General features: G+C 51.5%; 1 protein-coding gene across 1 annotated transcript; it reads right to left on the reverse strand.

Moving 5' to 3' along the window:
• Nucleotides 1–646: 646 nt before the first annotated feature.
• On the reverse strand, nucleotides 647–2,080 carry KCNS2 (potassium voltage-gated channel modifier subfamily S member 2). Its single transcript, XM_055545429.1, has one exon. The coding sequence runs from the start codon at nucleotides 2,078–2,080 to the stop codon at nucleotides 647–649; it is 1,434 nt and encodes a 477-aa protein (XP_055401404.1).
• Between the last annotated feature and the right edge of the window lie 21,965 nt (nucleotides 2,081–24,045).

The following is a 24,045-nucleotide window of genomic DNA, read 5'->3' on the forward strand; positions in this document are numbered from 1 at the left end:
TGTACATCATTTGAAAGGTGAGCAGGGTACCCATGCAAGTCACAAGGCTACAGATCATTGACAAAAACAACTCACAGACTTGAATCGGTCATGTCTACTTAACTTCACATTCTCTTTGTTTGATATTAAAACTAAATGAAAGCAATGGATAAATAATTGAGATTTTGTTTTCACCTGACTGTGAGCAAAACCTCATCCTATCCTTGCAGGCCCCACAGATGTGTTTCCACAGGACATATTCGTGGGGGCTTTTTTATGGAATTCACATGACAACCTCAGAAACAGGAGCACAAACAACTCAGAGACAGTCCTGGGCCATGAGCACTAGATGAGAGAACACAATGAACAGAGAAATTAGCATTCTAGGTGGTACTCATCCGGCAGAAAGGTGAACATTTTATGCCCACGATGCAAAGACCAGTGAGTGTCATTTCACTGAAAGGTGCAAAGGCATGGTGTCAGACACACCACCCTCTAAAAATGATCCTAAATACTGTAAAAGCAACCTGGGGTGCAGATCCCATGCATTCTCTCCCCTTTGGGGCTGGGCATACTCCTCACACCATAACCCTAGGGTACCTGGAGTGTGCCAGAGGCACAAGAGACAGCTCAGCAATGTGGGTTTGAGGATGTCAAGCCCTCCCAGCTAATGTAGGGAATCATTTAAACTTAGTTCGCTTGGCGAGCTCCTGCTCATGTTCGTCAGGCTCGCCATGAGGGATTTAACTTTATGGGCATAATAGTCCCTTAAATTGACGGAAGGGACCTCCTTCATTCCATCTCCGAAGTCACAGCTCCGCATGGCGCTCTCAAGTTGCTTCTGGCGCCGATAAAAGTGGGAGAATTTATTGAAGATCAAGGTGATGGGCAGTACCACCACCAGGATACCTGCCAGGATGCAGGCAGAGGCGGTCAGCTTTCCTGCCGTGGTCCCCGGGACCACATCCCCGTACCCTACGGTGGTCATACTGACCGTGGCCCACCACCAGCAGGCGGGGATGGTGGCCAGGCCCTCGTTCTCCTCCTTTTCGATGGTATAGGCCACTACGGAGAAGATGGAAATCCCCACAGAAAGGTAGAGCAGAAGCAGCCCTACTTCCTTGTAGCTGTATTTCAGGGTGGCCCCCAGGGAGCGGAGGCCAGTGGAGTGTCTGGCCAGCTTTAAGATGCGGAAAATCCGCATCAGCCTTAGGACCTGGGCCACCCTGCCCAAGTTGGCCAAGGTAGGAGTGCTCTCCACGACCAGGTTCACCACCAGCGTGATGTAAAAGGGGACGATGGACATGAGGTCAATCAGGTTTAGGGCGTTCTTGAAGAACTTGAGGAAGTCGGGGGCCACCGCAAACCTGGCCACCAGCTCAAAGGTGAACCAGGCGATGCCAAAGTGCTCCACGATTTCGAACCTGGGGTCCTCGCCCGGGTTGCCCTGGCGGTCAGGGATCTGGAAGTCTGGCAGGCTATTGAGACACATGGTGATGATGGACCCCAGAACCACGAGGATGGACAGGACGCTGAAGACCCTGCTCAGGACCGAGTAGCCAGGGTTGTCCAGCGCCAGCCACAGCTGTCTGCGGAAGTTGCCCAGGGGCTGCCCATCGAACTTCGAGGCGTCGTTGTAGAAGGCCAGGATCTCGTCGAAGGAGGACGTGGTGCTCTCCTGGTCGCTCTGCTCGTCCCACTTCTCCTGCTCGGGCTCCACTTTGCGGCCGTGGTAGCTGTAGCTACAGCAGGAGTCAATGAAGAACTCGTTGATGCCCCAGTATTCAATCTCCTGGCTGAAGGAGAAGACGCACAGCTCTGCCATGACGTGAAGCTTGCCGGTGTGGTAGAAGTGCAGCACATAGGGGAAGAGCTCGGGGTTGCGGTCAAAGTAGAACTCGCGCTGGGCATCGTCGTAGTCGTCGCAGAGCTCCAGAATGGCCTCGCGCGAGTGGCAGAGCAGCAGGCGGCCCAGGCGCGTTTCGGGGAAGCGCAGCAGCGTGTGCGAGCGCAACCGCTTCTTGAAGCCGCCCACGTTGATGCGGATCTCTCCATCCTCGACGTTGGCCTCCGACACGTCCCACAGGCTCTGGCCAGTCATGCTGGAGACGCCCGGCCGCCCGCGCCGCGCGGGGGCGCTACACCTGTAAGCCAAAGCAAGCGCGTCTGGTGAGCGCCCGGCGCTCAGGGCTCGGGCACCCCTTCCTTTCTCCCCATCCGTCTCTAGCGCGCCCAGTTCTCTCCAGCGGGTCTCTGAGTACTGAAGGACACTGGGATGGGAGGACCGTTCTCTGGGCTTTGCCTTCCCGCCTCCCAAAGAAAGGCTTGGAGTTGGGGAGGGTGGGTTATGTTTCTACTAGCATGGCCGCGCCCGCACCCCCATCCTGGGGGTTCTGTCGGTCGCTTTCCGCTGCCCGGGGTCGCACCCCAGCAGCTCCGCGAGCTGCGAGCTGACCTTGCCCGTGGGCGGGCCGAGGAGACGCCCCCGCCCTCTCGCCGCAGACAGGCGGGACCAGAGCTGGGATGCGCACCGGCAGGGCTGGGCCGAGATGGAGGGGCGCGTAGCTTCGGGAGGGGGGTGGCGGGGAAATCCACCTCTCGAATCCTTAACCCCAGAACAGGGTAAGGGGGCCGGCCCGGCGTCGCCGGAGTCCAGCCCCCCGAGACTGAAGCCCCCCTCGTCCTCCGCCCCGGGCTTCCCCCGCCCGCCTGGCGCCGTGCCCCGGAGCCGCGTGCGCCGCGCCTTACCCGGCGGAGCTACCCAGGCTCTCCCTGCGCGTTCTGGAAGCGCTTACCTGCGAGCTCTGGGGCCCGCGGCCGAGGCCGGCGGGAAACTTCCCCGACCTGCCGGCGAGCATCGCTGCGGCCGCCGCTGCCGGCTGGCTGTGCGTGTGCGCGAGGGTGCTCTGAGTGTGTGTGCGCCTGTGTGTGCGCCCGGCAGGCGGGCGGGGTCCGCCGAGCGCCTCCTGTCTCCGGCCGGAGAGGCCGCCGCTGTCCTCAGTTGCGGGAGGCTCACAGGTGGCTGCGTGGCCCCGACGCTCGCAGAGCCACCCTCCCCCCGCCCCCCCGCCCTTTAGATCCGCGCGCCCCTCGGCACCGAGGAGAGACAACGACGCGCGCCGCAGCCCGCGGGATCCGGAGCGGGAGCCGAGCCCTTGCGCCTCTGCGCGGGCCCTGCTCTGGGGCGCGGCGCGGTGGTGCTGAACGGACAGCTCCGCGCTTCCCAGCTCCGCGCGAGGCCGCCGCCCGGACTCCGGAGAGGCTACCGCCTCGGCGTCGCGGAGACCCCTTCGCGCCCGCGGCTCGAGGCCGAGCCAACACCTTTCCCGATCACTCACCTACTCCCCTGATGACAGGCTGTTATGACCACCCTCTTGCTCCCAGGGTGCAGGCAGTGGGCTGCCTACGGTGACCTTTCCCTACTTGACTCTCTCGGGCGGAGCCGAGCTGGGGAATGACCGGCGACTCGTGTCCGTCCAGGGGGGAAGGGCCGGACGCAAGGAACTCCAGGTTTCCCCCTTTCAGGGACCTGCTGAAAAGTTTCCTGAGGCTGCGAGGGAAGAGGGGTGGTGAGGAAAGGAATGGGGAAAGAGTGGGGAGAAGCGGGGGGCATGGAAACCCAAGGTCGAGCTCAGCCTAGCTTGCTGGGGCCGGGAGCGCAGGCCCTACCGGCGTGGGAGGGAGTCACGGAGTTCTGTTTGGGAGCTCTGTGTGGGCACTGTGTGTGTGCAGGCCGGGGTGGTGTGCCAGCTTCAGAGGATGGCTGGGAACTGTATGTGTGTCTGTGTGTATAGACTGAGGAAAGTAGGGCTTTTCACGGTCTGCGCAGTGTTAATTAAAAATAGGACCTCTGGGGTGTGGGGGAAATGTGTACAGTGTGTCAGAACAGGGGAACCTGGGGCTTGTCATTGTGATGTGTGCACACAATGGCCGACTGTGAGTTATGTGTACAGCAGGCTGTATACAGCGTAGTATTCCGTGGGGCTGTGACCAGGTCCGTGTGCCTAATGAAATGAGAAACGTGTGTATGCGGACACTACGGGGACTTGGAGGTGTGGATCCAGCATAGATGTGTGCAGTACCCATGTCTGCATTCCCCAGGAGACCTGTGGCCCCGATTTGAGCTCTTGGTCTCCTACGATTGTTTCTCAAAGCACTGCCCCTGAGTTAGAGCTGAGAAATGGACCCACAGTCCCTGGGGAGCCCCCTCCCCTTGGTTTCAGCCCCGTGCTCAGTCCCCATTCGACAAGATGGGAAGCACAGCGTGAGCTTAGCAGGGAGCTGGTGGGCTCCAGGTCCCAGGAAAGCCCTCTGGCTCTGGACTCCCAGAGCAGCCACCCCGGCCACTGCAGGCAGCATGTATTTTACTTAGAACACCCAGGTAATGCCACCTCAGCAAAACAGGTGCTCTGCAGAGCTTGAGTGCTCTGGGACGCCTTGGAGGGCCTGGGGTGGACCCTTGAGCTGGTTTCATATGGACTTTCCTGGAACCAAGCCTGGCTTTATATAGAGGCGCCCTGTCCCTGTGCTGGCCACTGGCCTCTGGGTATGGGGGAGAGGCGTGTGTGTACAAGTGTGTTACCTACAACTAGGGCTCCACACTCATGTTCCTACAGGCTTCTGCAGGCACAGGGATCCCGAGGAGGCAGGCGGGAGGGAGAATAGTGTGGAAAAGGCTATAGTATGAGCTTCCGTTCTCTTTTGTCTGAAGTTTTTAGAGAGAGAGGTGTGTGTGTGTGTGTGTGTGTGTGTGTGTGTGAGAGAGAGAGAGAGAGAGAGAGAGAGACAGACTAGATAGAGATGGAGAAAGAGACACACACAAATAGAGGGCGAGGGAGAATCTGGTATCTGCTGTCTTTGTCTCCGTCTCTGTTTCCTTTGGGTCGGTGGTCTTGGGTCTTTTGGGTCTTCCATCTTGGTCTGCTGGATCTATCGCTGGAAGTCTGCAGCTCTCCCCGCACCTGGCCGGGCTGCCATCTGGGGGGCCCCTGGGTCTCTTTTATCCCCAAAGGAGTGCTGCTGAGAGTGCACAAGCCCTTGCTGAGGGTGTGTTTGTGTAAATGCATGCATGATCAGTGTGTTGGCGCTGTGTTTCCACCCCCTCCCTCCCCTTGAGTTGGTGGCAGCTGTGAGACCCCCCCCTCTTCTGCAGGCACCCTTAGCAGCAATGTCTGTGACTCTCTCTGCCCTTCTCCCCATCCCCTCACTGTGCCCTGCCTGGTTCCTGGCCACCCGGAAGCTCACAGCCTTGCTTCTGCTTCACCACCATGTGTCTGCGTGGCTTCTGCAGCATGGGCCCCGCTCCTGGCCACTCCCGTGGCCTTGGCCTTGCCTCTGACTCTTCTCCTAGTTGAGCTTAAAGCATAAATCACCTTTTCCATCTGAAGGGTCCCTCTGCCCCCAGAAGCTCTTGGGTTTGATGACTATGTGGCTCTCCTCCCTCCCCTGCTCTATTTATTTGCCTGCCTCCTTCTGCTCTGTCTGCTTTTGTTCTTTGCTCATTCCTTCTTCCTTTGTGGTCGTGGGAGATTTCACCCAGGGAGAGAGAGCACCCCACCACCACCCCCCCCGCCACCTCCCACCTTCTGGTTCTCTTTGTTTCTCCCACACCCATGGCCACCCACCTGCCTGCAGATACCAGGGCTCTGCCAGGCCCCCAGAGTGCCCACCAGCTCCACGATGGGGTCCACAAGCCTCTTTTCTGCCTCTGCTCTGACAAGCCTCCCTCTGCCCCCATCTTAGCATCTTCCTTCCCTCTCTGCCTCTCCCTGGTCTCCTTCAGCAGCTGACTGAAACAGGCCCCAGCCCCTCAGGGGCCCTGTGTCCATTCCTGTCCTTTGTCAGCCTTTCCTGGGATCAAGGACAAGGCCTCACGCCTGCCCTCCCTTGAATGGGAATGTGAACTTGGTGCCCCAAGGAGAAGCTGGGGTCTGGGGCACATCAGTTATTTCTTGCTAAGGCTGCGGCTGAGGCTCTGGTTCTGACAGCCGCCTTTGCAGAGGGTTAAGTGTGTGCGACAGGCAGAGCCACTGGTTTATTTCCCAATCGCTGAGCTGAAGAGAAATGGAGTCATCTCCCTCCTTCTGCGCCTGGGAAGCTGGCTGTGTTTATTTAGAGGCCTGAGCCCTGATCTTAAAATACGGCTGCCTGCTCCAGGCACCCACAAGGCCTGGCCCTGGGCTGGCCTGCTTGGGGGATCCTGGAGAGATGGCAGGATGGGGGAAGGCGCTCCGGGAAAGGGATAGAGGGGGCCCCAGGCAGCAGCCCAGATCCCCTGCCTTTGTTATCTCTGGGCGATTGTTATCTCTGCCTCCTCTGCCAACACTGTTCTGTCGGTGGAGCCCACACATCTCAGAGTCGGCTTCTTTCTCTGACAGGCGAGGGGGCTGCCCTGGCAACTTGGCTGAGGGGGCTGGGCTGTCTGACCTACATTCCCCAACGTGGAGGAGCCGAGCGCACCCCCGCCTCGCCGGAGTGGACCCATCACGGGCCTCCATCCTGCTTCCCACCAGCCACCCTTCCCATCCCAGCCAGAGTGTCTCTTAGAAACGGAAATCAGGTCCTGCCAGTCCCTCCTGAAAACCTCCCAAAGGCTTCCCACAGAACTGAGCATAAGAGACATGCCCTCCCCGAGTTCCAAGATCCCCCAGGATGCGCCCCCTACCCAGCAGACTTCAGCCCTGGCTTCTTCTACATCAAGGACACCCCAGCCCCAGGCCCCTTGTCTGCCTCCACAGGGCCCTTGCACCTGCTGTTCCCGCTGCTTGCCCCAGCACCTTCACAGGGCAGGCGCCTTCTTGTCAGTCAGGTCTCAATTTCAACGTCACCGCCAGAGAAGCCTGGCTGCCCCATCTAAGCGGATGCCTCAGTCAGTTCCTACCATTTTCCCTGCAGTGTTCATATTAAGCAGTTATTCAATATGTGATTGTGTGATGGATATGAATGAGGCTCCATCTTCTGTTTCATGTTAGCCTGTGCCTCCTCTTCTTCCTCCAGTGGGATCAGGACAGCAGCTGGAGGGGAAAGAAGTGCTATGCCTGGGGCTGTGGCCCGGATCTCCCAGGCTCCAGGGTGCTCTCCCAGGCAATTGATTAGTCTAATGGATCTCATTCCTGGCTGCACATTGGAATCACTTGAGATTTTTAAAATAGCTGATGCCCCTGGATGCCTTGGGCCTCCACCCAGGCCAATTAAATCATGATCCCTAGTGCTGGACCCATGGAGTCAGGGTTTTCTCTAAGTGCCCCCTGGCCCCCAAGTGATCACAGTGTGGAGCCTGGAACCGAGACTCAGCTTGCGCAGCCTGTCTTTAGGGGCTTTGGCACAGAGCTGTATGCCCGAGTGCAGCCCCGTGATCTGCACCGAGGGCAGGGGCTATGTCTGAGCTCAGTAAGCACCCACTCCTGTCCTGACTTTAGGGTCCATGCCTGTCTGAAGTCGGGAGCACTGTAAAGGCTGGGGGGCTTTTTCACCACCTGCCCTCAATTCCTGTCTCCTGCAGGTCTCCCGGCGACGGCGCCTCTCAGAATCTGGCTCCTTCCCTTCCTTGGATTTAGGGTGGAAAAGGGCACGGAGAAGCTGCTGGGAGCAGAGGCTGAACAGAAGAGGGAAGCAGGCCGGGAGACTTGCTCTGGGAAAGTGGGACTGAGGCTTGGGAAGGAGGGTGTGGTGGGGGGGTTGGTGGGGGAGACTGAGAGAAAGTTGGGAAATGATGGATTTTAAGAAGTTTTGCTGCATTATGAATGCAATGCCTCATTAAGTGTTTTCTCAAGAGGCAACAGCAAATTTTCATATAGCTGTTGCATCATTTTTGGATGCCAGACTGAATTTATACCCTGCAAGTCCTTGCCTAGGTTATTTGGCTTTCTTCCCAGAGACCACCCTCCTCTCCTCTTACAGCCCCCATCCCCTAGGTGCCCCCAGGAGGATGACAAGGGAATGAACATTGATTTGAAGGGCTCCTCTCTGAGTCCCTTATTGCAAAGGGGAGCAGATGTCCCCAAGCTGGCGTGTCCAGAGCCTGCTCCTGAAGGGTTGGGACATCAAGGTCACAGCTCTTGGGCCTGCTGCTCCAAGTCCCATCTCCGTGGGAGGCTCTCCCTATGAGCCCCCATCTGGGTACTACTCCTTTGGGGGGCCCTTCACTGTGTTCTCCAGAACATCCTGGAGCAAGGCTGGAGAAAAGAAGATGAACTTGATTCATCTTGGAATTAAGGTTGCCACCAGGGAAATTCACAAGAGAACAGCACGTCTCCTAGTCTCACTCTTGCCGGGGGTCTGGCCGTCTTTCCCCTCTACACTAGGCCCTCCTCAAAGCCCATCGTGTGGAGTCAGAGCCCTAGGGCCTAGGGAACTCCCTCTCCGTCTGCCTCAGGCATGTTGCTTCTGCTGTCCCTCCTCTCCTGACCCTTCTCTGGGTGACTGACCGCCTGGACTGAAGCCCCCAGCCCCTCCTACTGGCCCTCCTCTCCGGGCCCAGGGTAGGGAATACCATATCAGGAGCATTTACCTCAAGGCCCTCAGGCAGTGAAGCATCTCAGCAACCATACACCAGGGTGGGTGGCCAAAGAAGATGAAGATAGTGGTGAAAATGAAGCTGAGAGGGATGAGGGTAAGGGTAGCGACAGAGGGAGGCCTGGTGCAGAACAAGTGCTCAAAACATTAACCGTGACTAGTACCTGCTGCTGAGTGCTCGTGATGTGATCGGCCCCATGCTAAGCTCTCTGCTTGCCTCCTGCTCTCCTCCCCTTGGGTACCATTATTAAGCTTATTTTACTGATGCCCATAAAGTGAGGTGTTTAGACTCAAACATGTCTCTCTGGTTCCAAAGTCTGGCCTCTTAATGATCTCAAGTGCAGGGTCATTGCTGTAACCAGACCTCCCAATCCCAGTTGTATGTTTTTGTATGCCTGCTCATGCTCAGTCATGTCTGACTCTTTGCAACCCTATGGACTGTAGCTCTCTAGGCTCCTTTGTCCATGGGATTCCCCAGGCAAGAATACTGGAGTGGGTTGCCATTTCCTTCTCCAGGGGGTCTCCCCAACCCAGGGATCGAACCTGCATCTCCAGCATCTCCTGCGTTGGCAGGTGTGTTCTTCACCACTGGGCCATCTGGGCCAATCCCACTATCTTCAGTTAGTAAAGGTGTCATTTCACATTCATATTATTGTTCAATGGGGTGTTTGAGAGCAGCTTTCCACCTGGTGATGTCTAGAACCCAGGTTCCTTCTATCTTGAGCTCTGTCAGTTTCTAGGGCCTTGGAATCCTTCCCCGGATCATCTACATTCAGATGGGAGATGAAGAAAGAGCTTGGATGATGGCATGAGACGTTTCCGAGGCCAGGTCTGGAAGGGCAGACTTCACTCCTGCCACTTTCCTTTGGCCAGAACTCAGCCTCTGGCCCCATATAACCAGGAGAGGTGGAGGAGATTTCCAGAAGAAGAGAATTTGGGGGCATCAGCACCCCCGTTCCTGTAGGGGTAACAGATGCTGGTGGCCACCCTGCGTCCATTTCTCCCAAGGTGGGAGGAGGGAACACAGGAGTGTCCCCACCCGCTCCTCACCACAGGGTGTGATTGAAGACTTCCCCAGCTGGAAGGACTTCAGGCCACGGGTCCAGCGGAGCCCTGAGCTGGAACTGAGATGGTCAGATGAGACTTTGTTGCCCTTTTCTCAGAATGGTGTTTTCAGCCCTGAACCATATCACAGGTCTGAGGAAGGGTCAAGCCCAGTTCTTGAATGCAAGCAGTGGAGAATCAGGCAAAAGAACCATGGAATACAAGATATTAAATAGGTCAAGACTCTCTGGGCCAGAAACCCAGCCTGGAAGCTGCAGAGGCTGGAAGCCTACTCCCCTCCTCTTCCTTTGATCTCCACTTCTTCCCTAGGCTGAGAACCTGGGGGGAGTCTCTCAGGGAAAGATTCTCTTTCTTCCCTGGCCAGTATGTCCTTTACCATAGCCAACTGTCTACCCTAGGACACATTCCCACCTTCCCCGCACCCCTCCCAAAGCTTCCCACAGCTTAGAGGCACTCACAGCAGCCCACGGCCCTTCACTCTTCTGGGAAAGTGACACCCACCCAACTACCCATCCATCGCCATTGATGGATCCATCCATCCACCCACTTTCCCATCCCTCTGTGGGCTCCTGTTTCCATGGTTACTCCAGGGCCTGATTCTGCTCTGGGTTTGCTAAGAGATTCTTCACTCTAGGCTGTTCCTATGACATCTTTACTGCTGGACTCAACCCTGGATAGCCAATGGGGTCCCATCCTTCTTGCAGTTCTCCCTATCTGTTCAGATCACACATTGCTTACACATCAGCGCGTCAAGGTGATCAGCTTCCTGGATTTAAAATAAAAATTAAAAGCTCTCCAGTATTTTAACAGAGAGGTGCCCTGGAAGTACAGTGTCAGGGAGGCTGCCACAGGCAACCAAGTCGGAGTTCCCAGGGGTAGGTAGCACCCCTCCCCTTATGATAATAATGGAAGTAGCATTTGTTGCTCACTTCCTTAAGCCAGGCACCCTTCTAAGGGTTTCAGATCTGTGAACTAGGCTAATCCTCACAATGAGCCTATGAGGTATGTATTATAATTTTCTGAAGATAAACAGGCACTGAAATGGAGTGTAACATGTCCAAGGTTACAAAGCTAACCAGTAAGACTGCTGGGATTCAAAGCAAGACAGGCTGACTCTAGAGGTGAGACTCACACCTATCTCAGCCATTACAGCCATTCCTCCTCAGCCAGGGAATCTAGAAATATTCCTGATTAATTTTTATTCTTTTTTTTAGATAGAAAGTAGGATTCTGAACCCTTCCCTGGTCCTCAGCTCAGCCCTGGGCAGAGGGAAAATGCTCATAAGTGACCCACTTGGCATGAGCTTTTGGTTGCTCCAAGCCCTGGGTGGGTGGGCAGTCATTCTGTGGAGGAGCTCCCCAACCCTGCCCACAATGAGCTGGGCTGTCCGTGGGCTCTAGAGGTTTCCTCAGGTCAGAGCCGAACAGCAGCTTGTCCTCAGAGGCCTTCAGGAGGGTGGGAAGAAGCAATCCCATCAGAGACACCCAGCTGAGGGAAGACACAAGATGTTCCCCGCAAGTGACAGAAAACCATTTCACACTCTTCCCTGCAGCCAAAAAATTAAGCTAATTTTTTCATTTCTTTGCTTACGTGCGACTCAACTAAACATAGGCATCTAGGAATGCAAACAATGACTAGATTTTCTTAATTTAGGGCAGCTTTAATTAAATCTAGCTAAATGACGAGGCTCTGGATATTTTTATCATGGTAGGAAGCTGTGTGACTTGGGACCAGGAGAGGTGGGGAATTCGATGCTAAAAGAGCCACCTTCTCTGGCCCCCACCCCCCTCCACTGTGAGTGGCCTCCCAGCCCGGACCCAGGGAAAGGCTGCAGTCCTCTTCAGATTCTTATTTCCTTTGCTCTCGTTCTTATTAAAGGAAATTCATTTCCTTACATTGCACTTATTCTAACTAACCGGAGCTGGGAAATCCAAATGACTTAGCAAAACAAGCTTAAATTACAGGAATTTTTTTTTTTTTTTTTTTGGAGAAAAATCTGGACTTACCAGAAGTTCACAGCATAAATATTAAGACACCAAAATCAAAAATTTCAAAGGTTGAGTTTTCTAGTACCTACTGCTCACCCTGGGCTTTCCTGATGGCTGAGAGATAAAGAATCCACCTGCAATGCAAGAGACACGAGTTCGATCCTTGGGTCAGGAAGATCCCCAGAAGAAAGGAATGGCAACCCACTCAGTTTTCTTGCCTGGGAAATCCCATGGACAGAGGAAATCCCATGGACAGAGGAGCCTGGCTGGCTACGATAGTGGGGTTGCAAAGAGTCAGACACGACTTAATGACTTAAACACCCCCTGCCCCAAAGAAAGAAACTGCTCATTGTATCCAATTCTCCTCCCACTCAGGGCATACGGAAGGGTGACTTTCCTTCTCCATCTTCTCCAAGTTTGGAGGAACTAGATGACTCCTCCTGGCCAACACAGTGTGTCTGGAGGTGACATGTCATGTGTGGGGCAGAGCACTTAACTGCTCTGCCAAGGTGAGAGGCTGCAGCGTTCTCTCCCCCTGCCATGTAAGTACATAGATGACGGTGCTGCAAGATCAAAGCAGCATGGATCCTTGAGCTGCCCCGTGGAGCACAGCTGCCCTGCAGTCTCCTGGATCCAAAGCAGACTTTGTAATGATATGTTTGAGAGATGCATTTTGGTTGGGTAATATCGCAGAGGTTTGAGGAGAGTTGGTTGTTACTTACAAGCAGAGTCTCTCCTAACTTGATTAACATAATGAATACTGCTTTTCTAATAATCACTGTACAACAACACCATGTTATTTTAATTATCTCCTGTTAGATTATTTTGGAATTTCAAAAATCATCCATCTTGTTAAGTCTGGAATGGGATGAAATTTACTTTTGCTGGTCGAAATAAGATTTTTGGAGAACATATTTAACTTATTTAAGCAAAACTTGTGTCAGCAGGAAGGCTTTAAAATTTATCAAAATTCCAGGGTAAGGTTAAAAGCAGCCCTTCAAAGTAAAAGTCAGAATGGGTGTGTGTCTGTGTGTGTATATTAGTCACTTAGTCATGTCCAACTCTATGTGACCCCATGGACTTGTAGCCTGCCAGGCTCCTCTGTCCATGAAATTCTACAGGCAAGAATACTTGAGTGGGCTGCCATTTCCTTCTCTGGGGGATCTTTATAACCCAGGGATCGAACCCAGGTCTCCTACATTGCAGGCAGATTCTTTACTGTTTGAGCCACTAGGGAAACATAAGGAGCTTTTTTTCATATTCAACACTTTGCAACCCCATGGACTGTAGCCCACCAGGCTCCTCTTGTCCATGGGATTTCCCAGGCAAGAATATTGGAATGGGTTTCCATTCCCTTCTCTAGGGGATCTTCCTGACCCAGGGATTGAACCTGGGTCTCCTGCATTGCAGGCAGACTCTTTACCATCTGAGCCACCAGGGAAGCCCAGGTGCTCTCAAAAGGGGACAGTGATTGAATGGTTATGAAAGAGGAGGTGAGATGTTTCAAGAAGGAGTTTTTATGTGTGGTGTGCTATTAGTTAAAGTGATGCCAAGCAGTATAGTAAATAAATGTATTATGGCTCAAACATGTTAGAAGTTTACTTCTTATTTACATAAAGTCCAAAATATTTGCTATAAATCGATGGGCAGCTCTCCTTCAAGTGGTGATTCAGGGAATTGGGCTCCTTCTCCCATCTTCAACACATCTTTCCAGTGTTGCAGAATTTTCCAGTATTCAACCTGGAGAAGGGGAAAGAGGGTAGAGATGGATGTGGGGTGTTTTAATAGCCTAACCCTAGATGTGGTACCCTCTGTATTCACTGGCATTTCATTGGTCAGAACCCCGTCACATGACCACTCCTAGTTGCAAGGGAGGCTGGGAAATATCACCTAGCCATGTGGCCAGGAGGAAGAAGAATCAGGTTTGGTGAAGAACTGGTCAGTTTATGTCACAAAAGTTCCCCATTCTTTCCAAATTTGGGTTGGAGTTTTCTTTTAGAATGTAACCAGGATGTGCATTTAGAATGTAACTCAAGTAGACAGGACCATTAAGTGGACCCAACTTTATGAAGGTTAGATTTGAGGGGCATGAGTAGGATTTTGCCTTAGGCACAGTTGTATGCCTTTTAGATGAAAATAATAGTTATTTTCTGAGCCACAGATACACCTTTTGGGATTGCAAAGTGTTGGAACCGTAATATAAACAAATGTAGGTGAGCTGGGTTATAAGCACTACAGCACAGGAAAGCCTGAGAGAAGACAGAGTCTTCTCTGACATTACACTTGGAATTTTAGAGCATAGGTGGTTCTCCAGTCCATATTGAGGAATAAATGAATACAGGGAACTGCAACTTTGTTAAATGAAGGATGCCTACATGAACTTGCAAATTAGACATTAGCATTTAATCTAATCCTCATAGATGCCCAGCTCTGTTTTAAGAAATAGGAGAATTTATGCAAGGAATGAGGAAGTCAATGATAAGCATACTCAAGCTAGTTCAAAGTCATTGCCCTGCTCTAGCTGGGACCAGCTCCCCTGGAGCATGGCTGCTACTGTGAGGCTTCAATCAAGTCGACTTTGAACTGTTTATACAAACTAATTGCTGCTAGAAATATAAGAAATTCATGGGAAGTTCCATGCAGGGATTCAGAGAAAAAGGACTTTGGGTTGCAGTAGTGGTTCTTGGAAGGTTTCAGGCGGGCAAACACCCACCTGTCTCTGCTCCTTGGCGGTCTCCACATAGTTACAAGTTCAAAATTTCCTTCTTGACACAAAAGAAGCATACAAGTCACTTACTCCAATGTTCAGGGCAGCCTGAGGGTGATGCTGCCTCACTCAAGCTGAGTTCTGAGAAATGCCTCTCATGTACCAACATTACCTCCTTGGGAGCAAATTTAAGGGCACCGTCTTCAACCTAAGTCCAGGGCTGGATCTGGGGTGTCTCTTGAATGGTACTAAGTAAGCTGTCTTCTCAAGTTGAGCCACACTACCCCCTAAACCATCCTGGCTGCCTGAGTTTAAATCTTATTATTCCATCTTGCTTCCAGGAGATGCCATATTGCCTTTTCGCTTGTTTGTTTCTCAGTGTGATTAGCCACACCAACAGAGAGAAACAAGGAAGTTTCTCTAAGTTTCAGATCAGATCTCAAACTGCTCAGGCACTCTTTGCTAAAAGTTGCTGATCTTGCTCCCCCAAGGACTGATCCTAGTGCTTCTCATTATCCAAGCCTGCTTCTATGGCTCCTTTGGGGATGCCCTGCTCTAGCAGCTTCTCCTACTGCAGCATAGGAGGACATTTGTGCTGCTGGTAGATTCCTAATTACAAACACAATCTGTAAGTCCTAGCCCCCTCCTACCTCCCGCCATCCTACCCTTAGAATCCCCTACCATTAGGCCAGTGAGGTGGTCGACCACTAAATCAAGATGCCTAGTGGCTTGGGAGCTGCGAATAATCTCTGCTGTTCAGTACTTCATCTAACCATGCTTCTGTTCTGCCTTCAGTGCTTGTACAGATTTTGAGTCAGAGATTGCCTTCTAAGATCTTCCAAACTCATTTTAACTGGCTGGTTTTTAATGCAATAACCACCAAGATATTCCATTATCTCTAGATCAGTAGTTTTTAATTTTCCCCCCTTTCTCATAGCCCAAATTAGAAATAATGTGGAAAAACTTAGGCAGTACAAGTTGGAGAAAATAAGACTGATTCAGTGGCTTTCTATCCTAAATAAAATCCGATTTTGGGGCCTCTGACTTGGGTCGATTCTTTCGTCCTGGATGTGTGGCACTCTCTGGCCAAGGAACGGCCCACTCAGGGTGTTTGAGAGACCCAGGCTTTCCATCCATCACTCAGCCTGGCCTAGAAGGGATTTGGCAGAGAAGGTGTAGGAGGTTGTCCTGAGCTTAAAGACAGCTGTGAATGAGTCAGAAGGAACTTAAGGCCAGTACACGACCTCAGAGCCATCTTGACTGTATTTTTCAAGTCTTAAAATTGAAACACATGGTTTGCCACATGGGTTAAAATAGGACAAAACATCTGGAATTTGAAAATTCACATTGCAGGGTGTTGTAGCTGAGACCCGAATAGGATTTGGAGGTTGGCTGGTGGTTGAATTGATGGTCCATCTGTCAAACTTCCAGCATCTGTTGATGTGAAGTGATGTGCACAGGACCTTTGGGGGCAACTGGGGGCAGAGTTGTCTTGGAAAGGAGGAGAGGGGAAGACGGAAGGATGGAGGGAATGGCAGAGTGCTCAGGGCTCCATGGGGCCCCCCTACAGACAGAGGGTTTAGAAAGGAAGCTGAAGGGGCTGTTTTCATGAGGAAGGTGAAGGCACTCTGGGTACAAGCTGAGTTGCTCTGGGGCTCACCCACAAACACACGAGCAATGCCATTCTTCTAACTTTGCATGGAACCCCGCACTACTCATGCATCTCAGGGGATGTTGACTTCAGTTGCTCCAAAAGATGATGTCTCCCTCCCACCCAAGATAGCATTGTCCACGGGGCACCATGTAGCAGTGGTTCCCAGAGAGCTTTGGCCAAGTGAATGGGGGCATGGGGCTTAGTGGACAATTTAGGGATGTGAGGTCCTGAGTGGGAAAATAGGGGTAGGAATTTCAGGCCATTGATGTTTATGAGGCTTAAAGAAGGCATGCTGCATTATAGGGAAAAAAATAGAAGACCACAGAATAACAGAGGACATTTTCTTTCAAACTCAAAACTGGGTCATCTGGTGGTATTCACCGCTGAATAATAAGACAGATGATCTGAATTCGGGACTGCTCCAGAAAAATTGCCAAAGCGGTATCAGATTAAATTGATTGAAAGTTTCATTGGATTAGATCCCTGCACTCTGATTATGAGTGCTTATTTATGCGGCCTATTGTCTCAGCAGAATGAGAACTCTCGTGCAACTTCATAAAACTAGCAGAAGGATTGCCAGCCAGCTTTGGCTTTGGATTTTTTTTTTTTTTTTTTTTGCGATTTGACATTTTAAAGAGCTTGTGTCAGTGAGACCTATTTGGAATACAAATGATCGCTTAAAGTCTCTTATAAGCTTTAAGAATATATTTTAATCATTGAATCTTCCCCTAAGCCCAGCAGAGTTATCCATGAATAAATCGTTGTGCCTTTGAGTCAACAGGAATTGGACAGACTTGCTGAATTAATGAACCCTTCCCTCTCTCTGGTCCTTCTCATGGCCGTGGCAATGTGTATGTCCACAGGCTTTGTGAAATGCATATGGGGTATAATTTTCCCCAAATTGTATCTGTTTTACATCATTGAATTTCAGCTATTTGCATTTTTATGCCAGAATCAAATTTAGCTTATTATTATTGTGATGGAAAATAATTATAATCCTTTAATTATCATGGCACTCGATTTAAAAAAATTTCCAAATGTTATTTAATTCTAGCCTCACTATTCCATGGGGGACTGAGCAGAGTAGGAATGATTCAGTGGACCTCCAACTCCAAACTGCCCTCTCTCCTAGTTGGTAAATTAAGGTTCTCAGTGCTCAGGTGACGTGCCCATGGTCGTGCAGATGTAAGTTATGGAAGCAGAAACAGAACGCAGAGTGAGTGGCTCTGCCAGTCCCGAGTTCTGTCTCATCAGCCCTGTCTTCAAAGTCTGTGAGCTCAGCGTTGCTTTACAGTCTCACTGTGAGTGCGATGTGTGCAGAGGGGCTGGCAACAGCCCCTGATGTTAGAGGGGTGCTTTAGTAATCACTCCTTTTTCCTCTCATCTCCACGCAACTGCAGGTACCATTTTGAGGTCCTAAAGCCCCTGGGCTGAGCTGCAAGAACTAAGGCTTTCCTCCCAACCAGCCTGGAGGCTAAGGAGTTAGCAACCGCAGCACCCACGCATGTGTATGCACGTACTCACACACGTGTGTGTATACATCTACCTGCCAGCATGCACATATGTACACTCATACGTGCGCCAGCGGAAGAGCACCTCTGAATTTCAAATCTGCAGCAGGTTAGGAACACAGATCTTCCCCATCTGCTACCAACTAGTCTCTACAACCAGCTCCATAAATGCTCGCCCACCACACATACATCATGGCAAGACACTCTCCAGATTGAAACTGTACAACCCCTCCAAGTCCTCGGCTTTCATTGCCCATCAGGCCTTCCATTTGCCCACTGACTTGTGCACAGCCTTTGACCTCCTCCGGGCCTGAAGCCTCTGCTAGAAGAGTCCTCACTGCCTGTCCAGTGGTCCTTTTGCCTCGAAGTTTGGTGAAAGATATCACAATAGCTGGGATAGTCTCTTTGGGATACTCTCACCTCTTAGCAAGCTCCACTGGAGTGGCTGGGCAGGCTGGAGCTCACAGAATGCCCCCGCTGTGGCCTCCTCCTCCATGCTGGACTCCAGGGCTGGTACCAGTGTTTGCCATCAATTGGCCCAAACTCCTTCTTCTGCAGAACAGGAGGTCCAAGCTTAATTCCAGACTTAAATTACCTGAGAGAGGTGTTCTTTTTCATTTGTGGCAGGACAACTGGATAAACCCATGTCTAGTTTACCCATCAGCAGCTCCTCAGAAAAGAATCAGGGTTCCCCCACCCTTGAGTGCAAGTCACAGAAGACTCAATGGCAGCCTTTTGAACAAATAGCCCCGGGGCAGCTGGCTGGAGGCTCCCTTTATGGCCCAAGGACCCCAGGGCTGGCTTCTGGGTGATTCTCCCAGTCTTTTCCTCATGCCATTACCTCAGGGTCTCAAGAGGACACTGTGCCTCCAGACGTGTGTCTGCACATTAGCTAGAAAGAAGAAGGAAAAGGAAGGGACATTGCTACAAACTCTCCTTGCATCTCATTGGCCTGTACTATGACTCTGCTGAAGGGTGTCCCTGGCTGTGCATGGAGCACACACATGGAGCAGACCAGAGGGACACGGGGTCGCCCCTGGCTCCTTCCCCAGGGGCAGCCCTCAACTGACCAATAACTGATAGCAGCTGGTGGATCAGCACCCCAGCTCCCTCGCCTCTGGGGGTGATGGCGGGTAACTTCAGGACATTTAAGCCATCTCTAAGAATCCCCAGTGGGATCAAGCTTCAATTTTGCTCACTTGCTTGATAATGCATCTCCCACTGGCTTGCTACCCTTCCTTGCCCACTTGCTTGCTGGTACTTGTTGGGATCATCTCCCAGCCAAACTACTTGCAGTAGAAGTGCTCCTTCAAGGTCCGCTTCTAGCAGAAACCAAACCAAGAGGATGAGAAACCCCAGGATCAGAGAAGTTAAGCAAATTGTCCCGGGTTGCCAGTTAATAAGTAGACAGCCGGGATTCAAATCTGGGGCTTATGGCTTCCAAGCCTGATTTTTCTCACTCCCACACTGAGCAGAGAGTGTCTGACAGCCCTGGGCATGGAAGGCCGGGCCCACCTTCAGGCTGGGGGCAGCGGGGAGGACGCGGCTGCCCTTGGCCTCCTTCCAGCATCAGCAGCTGCAGAAACAGCTGGGAGACAGACTGATAACTCAGTTTTGAAATCTCCTTCACAATTAGCTGGAGGCTCAGGAAAGCTTTCAAAGGAAAGGTCAGCTCTCCCCAGAGGCTGTTCCTCCTCTTCTGGGGCCACAGTACACTCAGTGTGGCTTCTCCTACCCTGGCCTCCCCACAGCGTCCCTGCAGAAGGGGACAGAGCAGATGCTGGCCCCCTGGGGCTCCGCTTAGAAAATATCCTCATCAGGGAAGGGTGGCGTGTTCCTTCCCAGGAAAGAGCAAGTCCCACCTGGCAAAATCCCTTCAAGGGTGGAGGCAACCAGCACAGACACTTCCCCATAGGCATGTCCTCCTCGTACTGCTGGCCTGGACAGATGCAGCCCTCACGACTCAGGACAAGCGTGCCCGGGGGGCGGGTGGTGAAGGCAGATGACATGTGGAGGCCACCCCCAGATCTCAGGACAGCAGGGCCCTCTCGATCCAGCAGACGTGGGGACAGGGAGTGCTTATTTGTCTCTGCCCTGCTCCTCCTACGGGCCCAGACCCTCCTGTCTCTCGGAGATGCAGTCCCACCAGGCCAATGAACCGGTCACAGGACCTCCCCCACCCCAGGAGCTCTGAACCCTTTGCAGAGAGACAGGACCTTGTTAGGGCACCAGGTCTGGCTCAGGATACGTGAGGCCAGGGTGGTCTCTCCAGGGTGGTGTGAGGGTTTGGGAAAAGGATACAAAGAGGAGCCTCTGCCTCCATGGAAACAGCACAGGACCTAGAGTTCTCTCTCTCTCTTTAGTCACTAAATCATGTCCGACTCTTGCGACCCCATAGACTGTAGCCTTCCAGGCTCCTCCGTCCATGGGATTTTCCAGGCAAGAATACTGGAGTGGGTTGCCATTGCCAGATTAGCGGATCTTCCTGATCCAGGAATCGAACCCGGGTCTCCTGCATTGCAGGAGATTCTTTACTGACTGAGCTATGAGGGAAGCCCCAGGACCTAGAGTAAGATGGGCCTGGATTCAGATCCCAGCCCTGCCTTTCACTGAAGTCCCTCAGGAAAAAGAAGGTAATGGTGATGGTCTTTGTCTCTAAGTCGTTTCCAACTTTTTGTCATCCCAGGGACTTAGCCTGCCAGCCTCCTCTGTTCATGGAGTTTTCCAGGCAAGAATACTGGGGTGGGTTGCCGTTTCCTTCGCCAGGGTATCTTCCCGACCCAGGGATCAAACCCACGTCTCCTGTATCAGCAGGCAGATTCTTTACCTCTGAGTCACCAGGGAAGCCCCATGGTGATGAGCATACATTTTAGGGATGTTGTAAGGATTAGATGATGTCTCCTTTATGCAACTATTAAGATCAGGTTGGCCAAAAAGATCATACACGTTTTTCTGTAGCATCTTATGGGAAACTCGAACAAACTTTTTGCCAAGCCTATTACATACCAGGCACTAAATAGTAAAGCTATTATTGTTACTAATAATGCCTGGAGAAAATAAAGAACAGCAAGGATAGTGTGATCCCCTTTGTCTAAAATTGTGGTGTATGAGTAGGACATTTATCACAAACATTAATAGTACTTACCTCTGGGTAATGGGAGTTGTGAACAATTTATAATTTTTTGTCTGTGTGCTCTTTAAAACTTTTTTTTTTTTACAATGCATGTATACATAAGAAAAATCACCAGTGGGTTCCAGCAAAGGCTATATTCTTGATGTGCTTCAGTGTGGACATCTTGGATGAGAAGCTTGGGAGGAGCTGAATGACTCTTCAGGGCAGAAGAAGAATTGGGTTCCCAGAGCCACCGGAGAGGGAGGGTAAGAATGGGAAGAGGTATTTGTGTGTGCAGGGAAGAGGCAGCCAGTTGGCAGAGGCCTGTGTGGTCAGCATCGTCTCCTTAAATTTTCCATGAAGTTTACTACTCACTCAAATGCTTGGTATGAGTGATTTTTGTTTCAGGAATGGAAACTGGGGCTGGACTTCATGGAAGAGTTAAGGTGGGACAGAACAGAGGCAGCATCTGGGGACACATAGCCCATGATGAGCACGCAATTCCACTCCAGTAACAATCAGCGGATATCTTGAGAAGCTTCTCGAGTTCCATGGGGCAGGGAATTGCTCAAGCTTGAGTCAAACTGCCCTGGTTAGCAACAGCTGCATAACAAGCCATCCTAAAGTTAGTGGCATAAAGCAACAATGTGCTTATGCGCTTAGTCACTCAGTTGTGTCCAACCCTTTGTGACCCAGTGGACTGTAGCCCCCCAGGCTCCTCTGTCCATGGGATTCTCCAGGCAAGAATACTGAAGCGTGTTGCCATTCCCTTCTCTAGGGGATCTTCCTGATCCAGGGATTGAACACTGGTCTTCGGCACTGCAGGCAGAGTCTTTATCATCTGAGGCACTGGGGAAGCCCTAAAGCAACAACAATCATTTATTATTCTCTCTCTTGCAGTTTGGGGGATTGCATGGTCCTTGCTTGGGATCCTTCCTGTGATTGCATTCAGATGGACATAGCTGGGGTCATGGCGAAGATTTCGTCGTTCAAGTGTCTGTGTTGAAGGCTCGGGAGGCTTGAGCAGCTGAGGCCCCCAAGATTATCTATCTCTGTAGGGTCTTTCCACGTGGTACCTGCTTCCGGTCTTCTTCTGGGGTGCTGGGCTTCTGACAGTCTTGGCACCAAAACCATGTCTCAAAAGAGCTAGGTGGAAGCTGTATCGCCTTTCTAAGCCAGCTTTGGAAGTCACATCAAGTCCTTTCCACTACGTTCTATAAGTCAAAACAGTTGAAAGGCCCACCCAAGATCAAGAGAGATGACACAGGCTTCATCTCTTGATGGAGGTTCTGGAGCAAGAATGTGGGATTGAAAATATTGTAGCAGCCAGTTTGGGGGGAAATATAATCTGTCACAAGACACTTCACAGATGTCGAGGGGCAAGGGCAGTCCCCAACTGATAGCTGAGTTACAGTCAAGACAAAACAGGACTGTTTTGTTTTTTTTTCTTCATTTTTGAAAGGCAAAATATTAACAGAAGTAGAGTTCAAGTCAAATCTAATGATGAGTAGGGACTTTTCGTGTAGCAGATTTACTGGAATTGGCTGTGAAAATCATAATGAAAATAAATGAGCCAGAAAGAAAAAGGTTATTCTCTTGCTCAAAACTCTTTCTGGATGGAGTTGGCAGTGCTGGAAACGGTGCAAGAAATGCCTGGAAGCAGGCCGGAGGGTCAGAAGGGTTAGACCTTGCCTGCTGGCAGGGCAAGCGTGGAGGGGCCTGACACTGATGAGATGAAGCTGTGAGAATGAACCGGGGTGGGAATGGGGATGGGGGGAGTGGAGGGGTGAGGGACACCAGCCTCAGCACAGCAGGGAACACCTGGAGCACATGGCCTAGGGACCAAGGGGTGGTGGGCAGGGATAGTGGGCAGAGCTCACTCCAGCAAGTGAGTCAAGGGCTAAGGGTCCCAGCCCTTTTTCATCACTGGAGTCCCCGAACCTCAACTTCAGGGGTCATCTCCTGCAAGCCAGGATGCTTCATTGAAGGGAAATCCCTTCCTCTCTTGTGTTCTACTCCTCACCGGTTGCATTCTGAGTCCCTGGAATCTCTCATTCTGGACCCAGAGTGGGACTTGGGGTCATTTGGGTTGAAAAGCAGCTCTCTGTCACTCGTCTATCTGTTGGGTAGGCATTGGCTTTTGTGTTAAGAAGGATCCTGAGGTTGCAGTTAGGTTCAGCAGAAAGAAGGCCTGATCAATTGGCAGGAGAAGGTGGAGTGGGGATGCAAGTTCAGACAACATTTCTTGAAATGTTTTAGCTTTGGACAGACGCCTGTCAAAGCAGTTGGCCATCTACCTTTCTCTCCCAGATTTTCAGGCTAACGTTCCATGGCCTCCTGTACCCACCCGTGCCTTCAGAAAGCCACGCCCACATCTCCTGCATCTTTATGCTCTACTGATCTCGTTGATGACATTTCAGTTCTGATTTTTCTTTTCTTTTTTCTTTTAGAATATTTATTCCTTATTTATTTGACTGTGCTGGGTCTTAGTTGCAGCATACAGGTTCTTCCATCTTGGTTCCAGCATGTGGGATCTTTTAGCTGTGGCAGGCGGGATCTAGCTTCCTGACCAGGGATCGAACCTGGGGCCCCCTGCATCGGGAGCATGGAGTTTTAGCCAGTGGACCACCAGGGAAGTCCCTTGATTTTTCTTTAAATAAGTTGCCCCCTTGATCTTCTTTCATAGACTGATCCTGTAAGTCTTGAAAAGTCCTTAGAGATCATCTGATTCTACCACTCCCTCTTATCAAGGGAAGAAACTGAGACCTAGAGAAGGGAAAGAGGATTTGCCTGCCAGTCTCCGCACCAGCATTCCAACCCTAACAGAGGGGCCTGGCTTGGGACATGGTGTAAGCCTCCTACCCCACTGCCAACACCACCCTTCCTGTCCCAGTCCTCTCAGCGGCCAGGCCATGCCGACGATCAGGCCAAAGAGTGTCAACCAGGAACGTGTCTTCTTCCTTGAAATACGTTGTGGATCAGCAGGCAGGCCCCTCAAGACCCCAGCGATGCAGCTTGCACAGAGCCCAGCACACAGTAACCCAGAAACATATGTGGTGAGCAATAACAGTCATAAATTTTATGAGATTATGTGTTCCTAATGTGAGATTTCAGGCTGATCTGTTTGTTGAGCTATGCCAAGCTTCAGTATGATTCAATCAAGTTGTGCTTAATCTTCCCTTATTTACACTGGGTGAGAGTGAGTCACGGCGTATGTCTCTAGGCCAGTCTGCTGAACTAATTTACCCCAAGGATTTTGATGGACTAGTGATTTGTTCTCGCTGAATGTCCAGAGTTTATTTACTCATATCATTAGATGGGGTCTGGATTATATACAGTGAGTATCTGTAGCTGTGATGAGGACCAAGACTTCTCAGGAGAATCCCTGGGGACAGAGGGCACCTTGGAGCTGGTCGGGGTTTCTTGTCCATCCCAGCCAAATCGTGCCAACTGTCTTCTCACCTGTACGTTAACTCACTGATTTAAATCTGTCATCTCTTTATCACAGAGAGCAT

Source organism: Bubalus kerabau, chromosome 14 (assembly GCF_029407905.1).
Source record: "Bubalus kerabau isolate K-KA32 ecotype Philippines breed swamp buffalo chromosome 14, PCC_UOA_SB_1v2, whole genome shotgun sequence".
NCBI classification, from domain to species: domain Eukaryota; kingdom Metazoa; phylum Chordata; class Mammalia; order Artiodactyla; family Bovidae; genus Bubalus; species Bubalus kerabau.

What these genes read in the sequence shown, in the direction of transcription:
- KCNS2 (XM_055545429.1), bottom strand. Translation starts at nt 2,080, where the DNA reads ATGACTGGCCAGAGCCTGTGGGACGTGTCGGAGGCCAACGTCGAGGAT.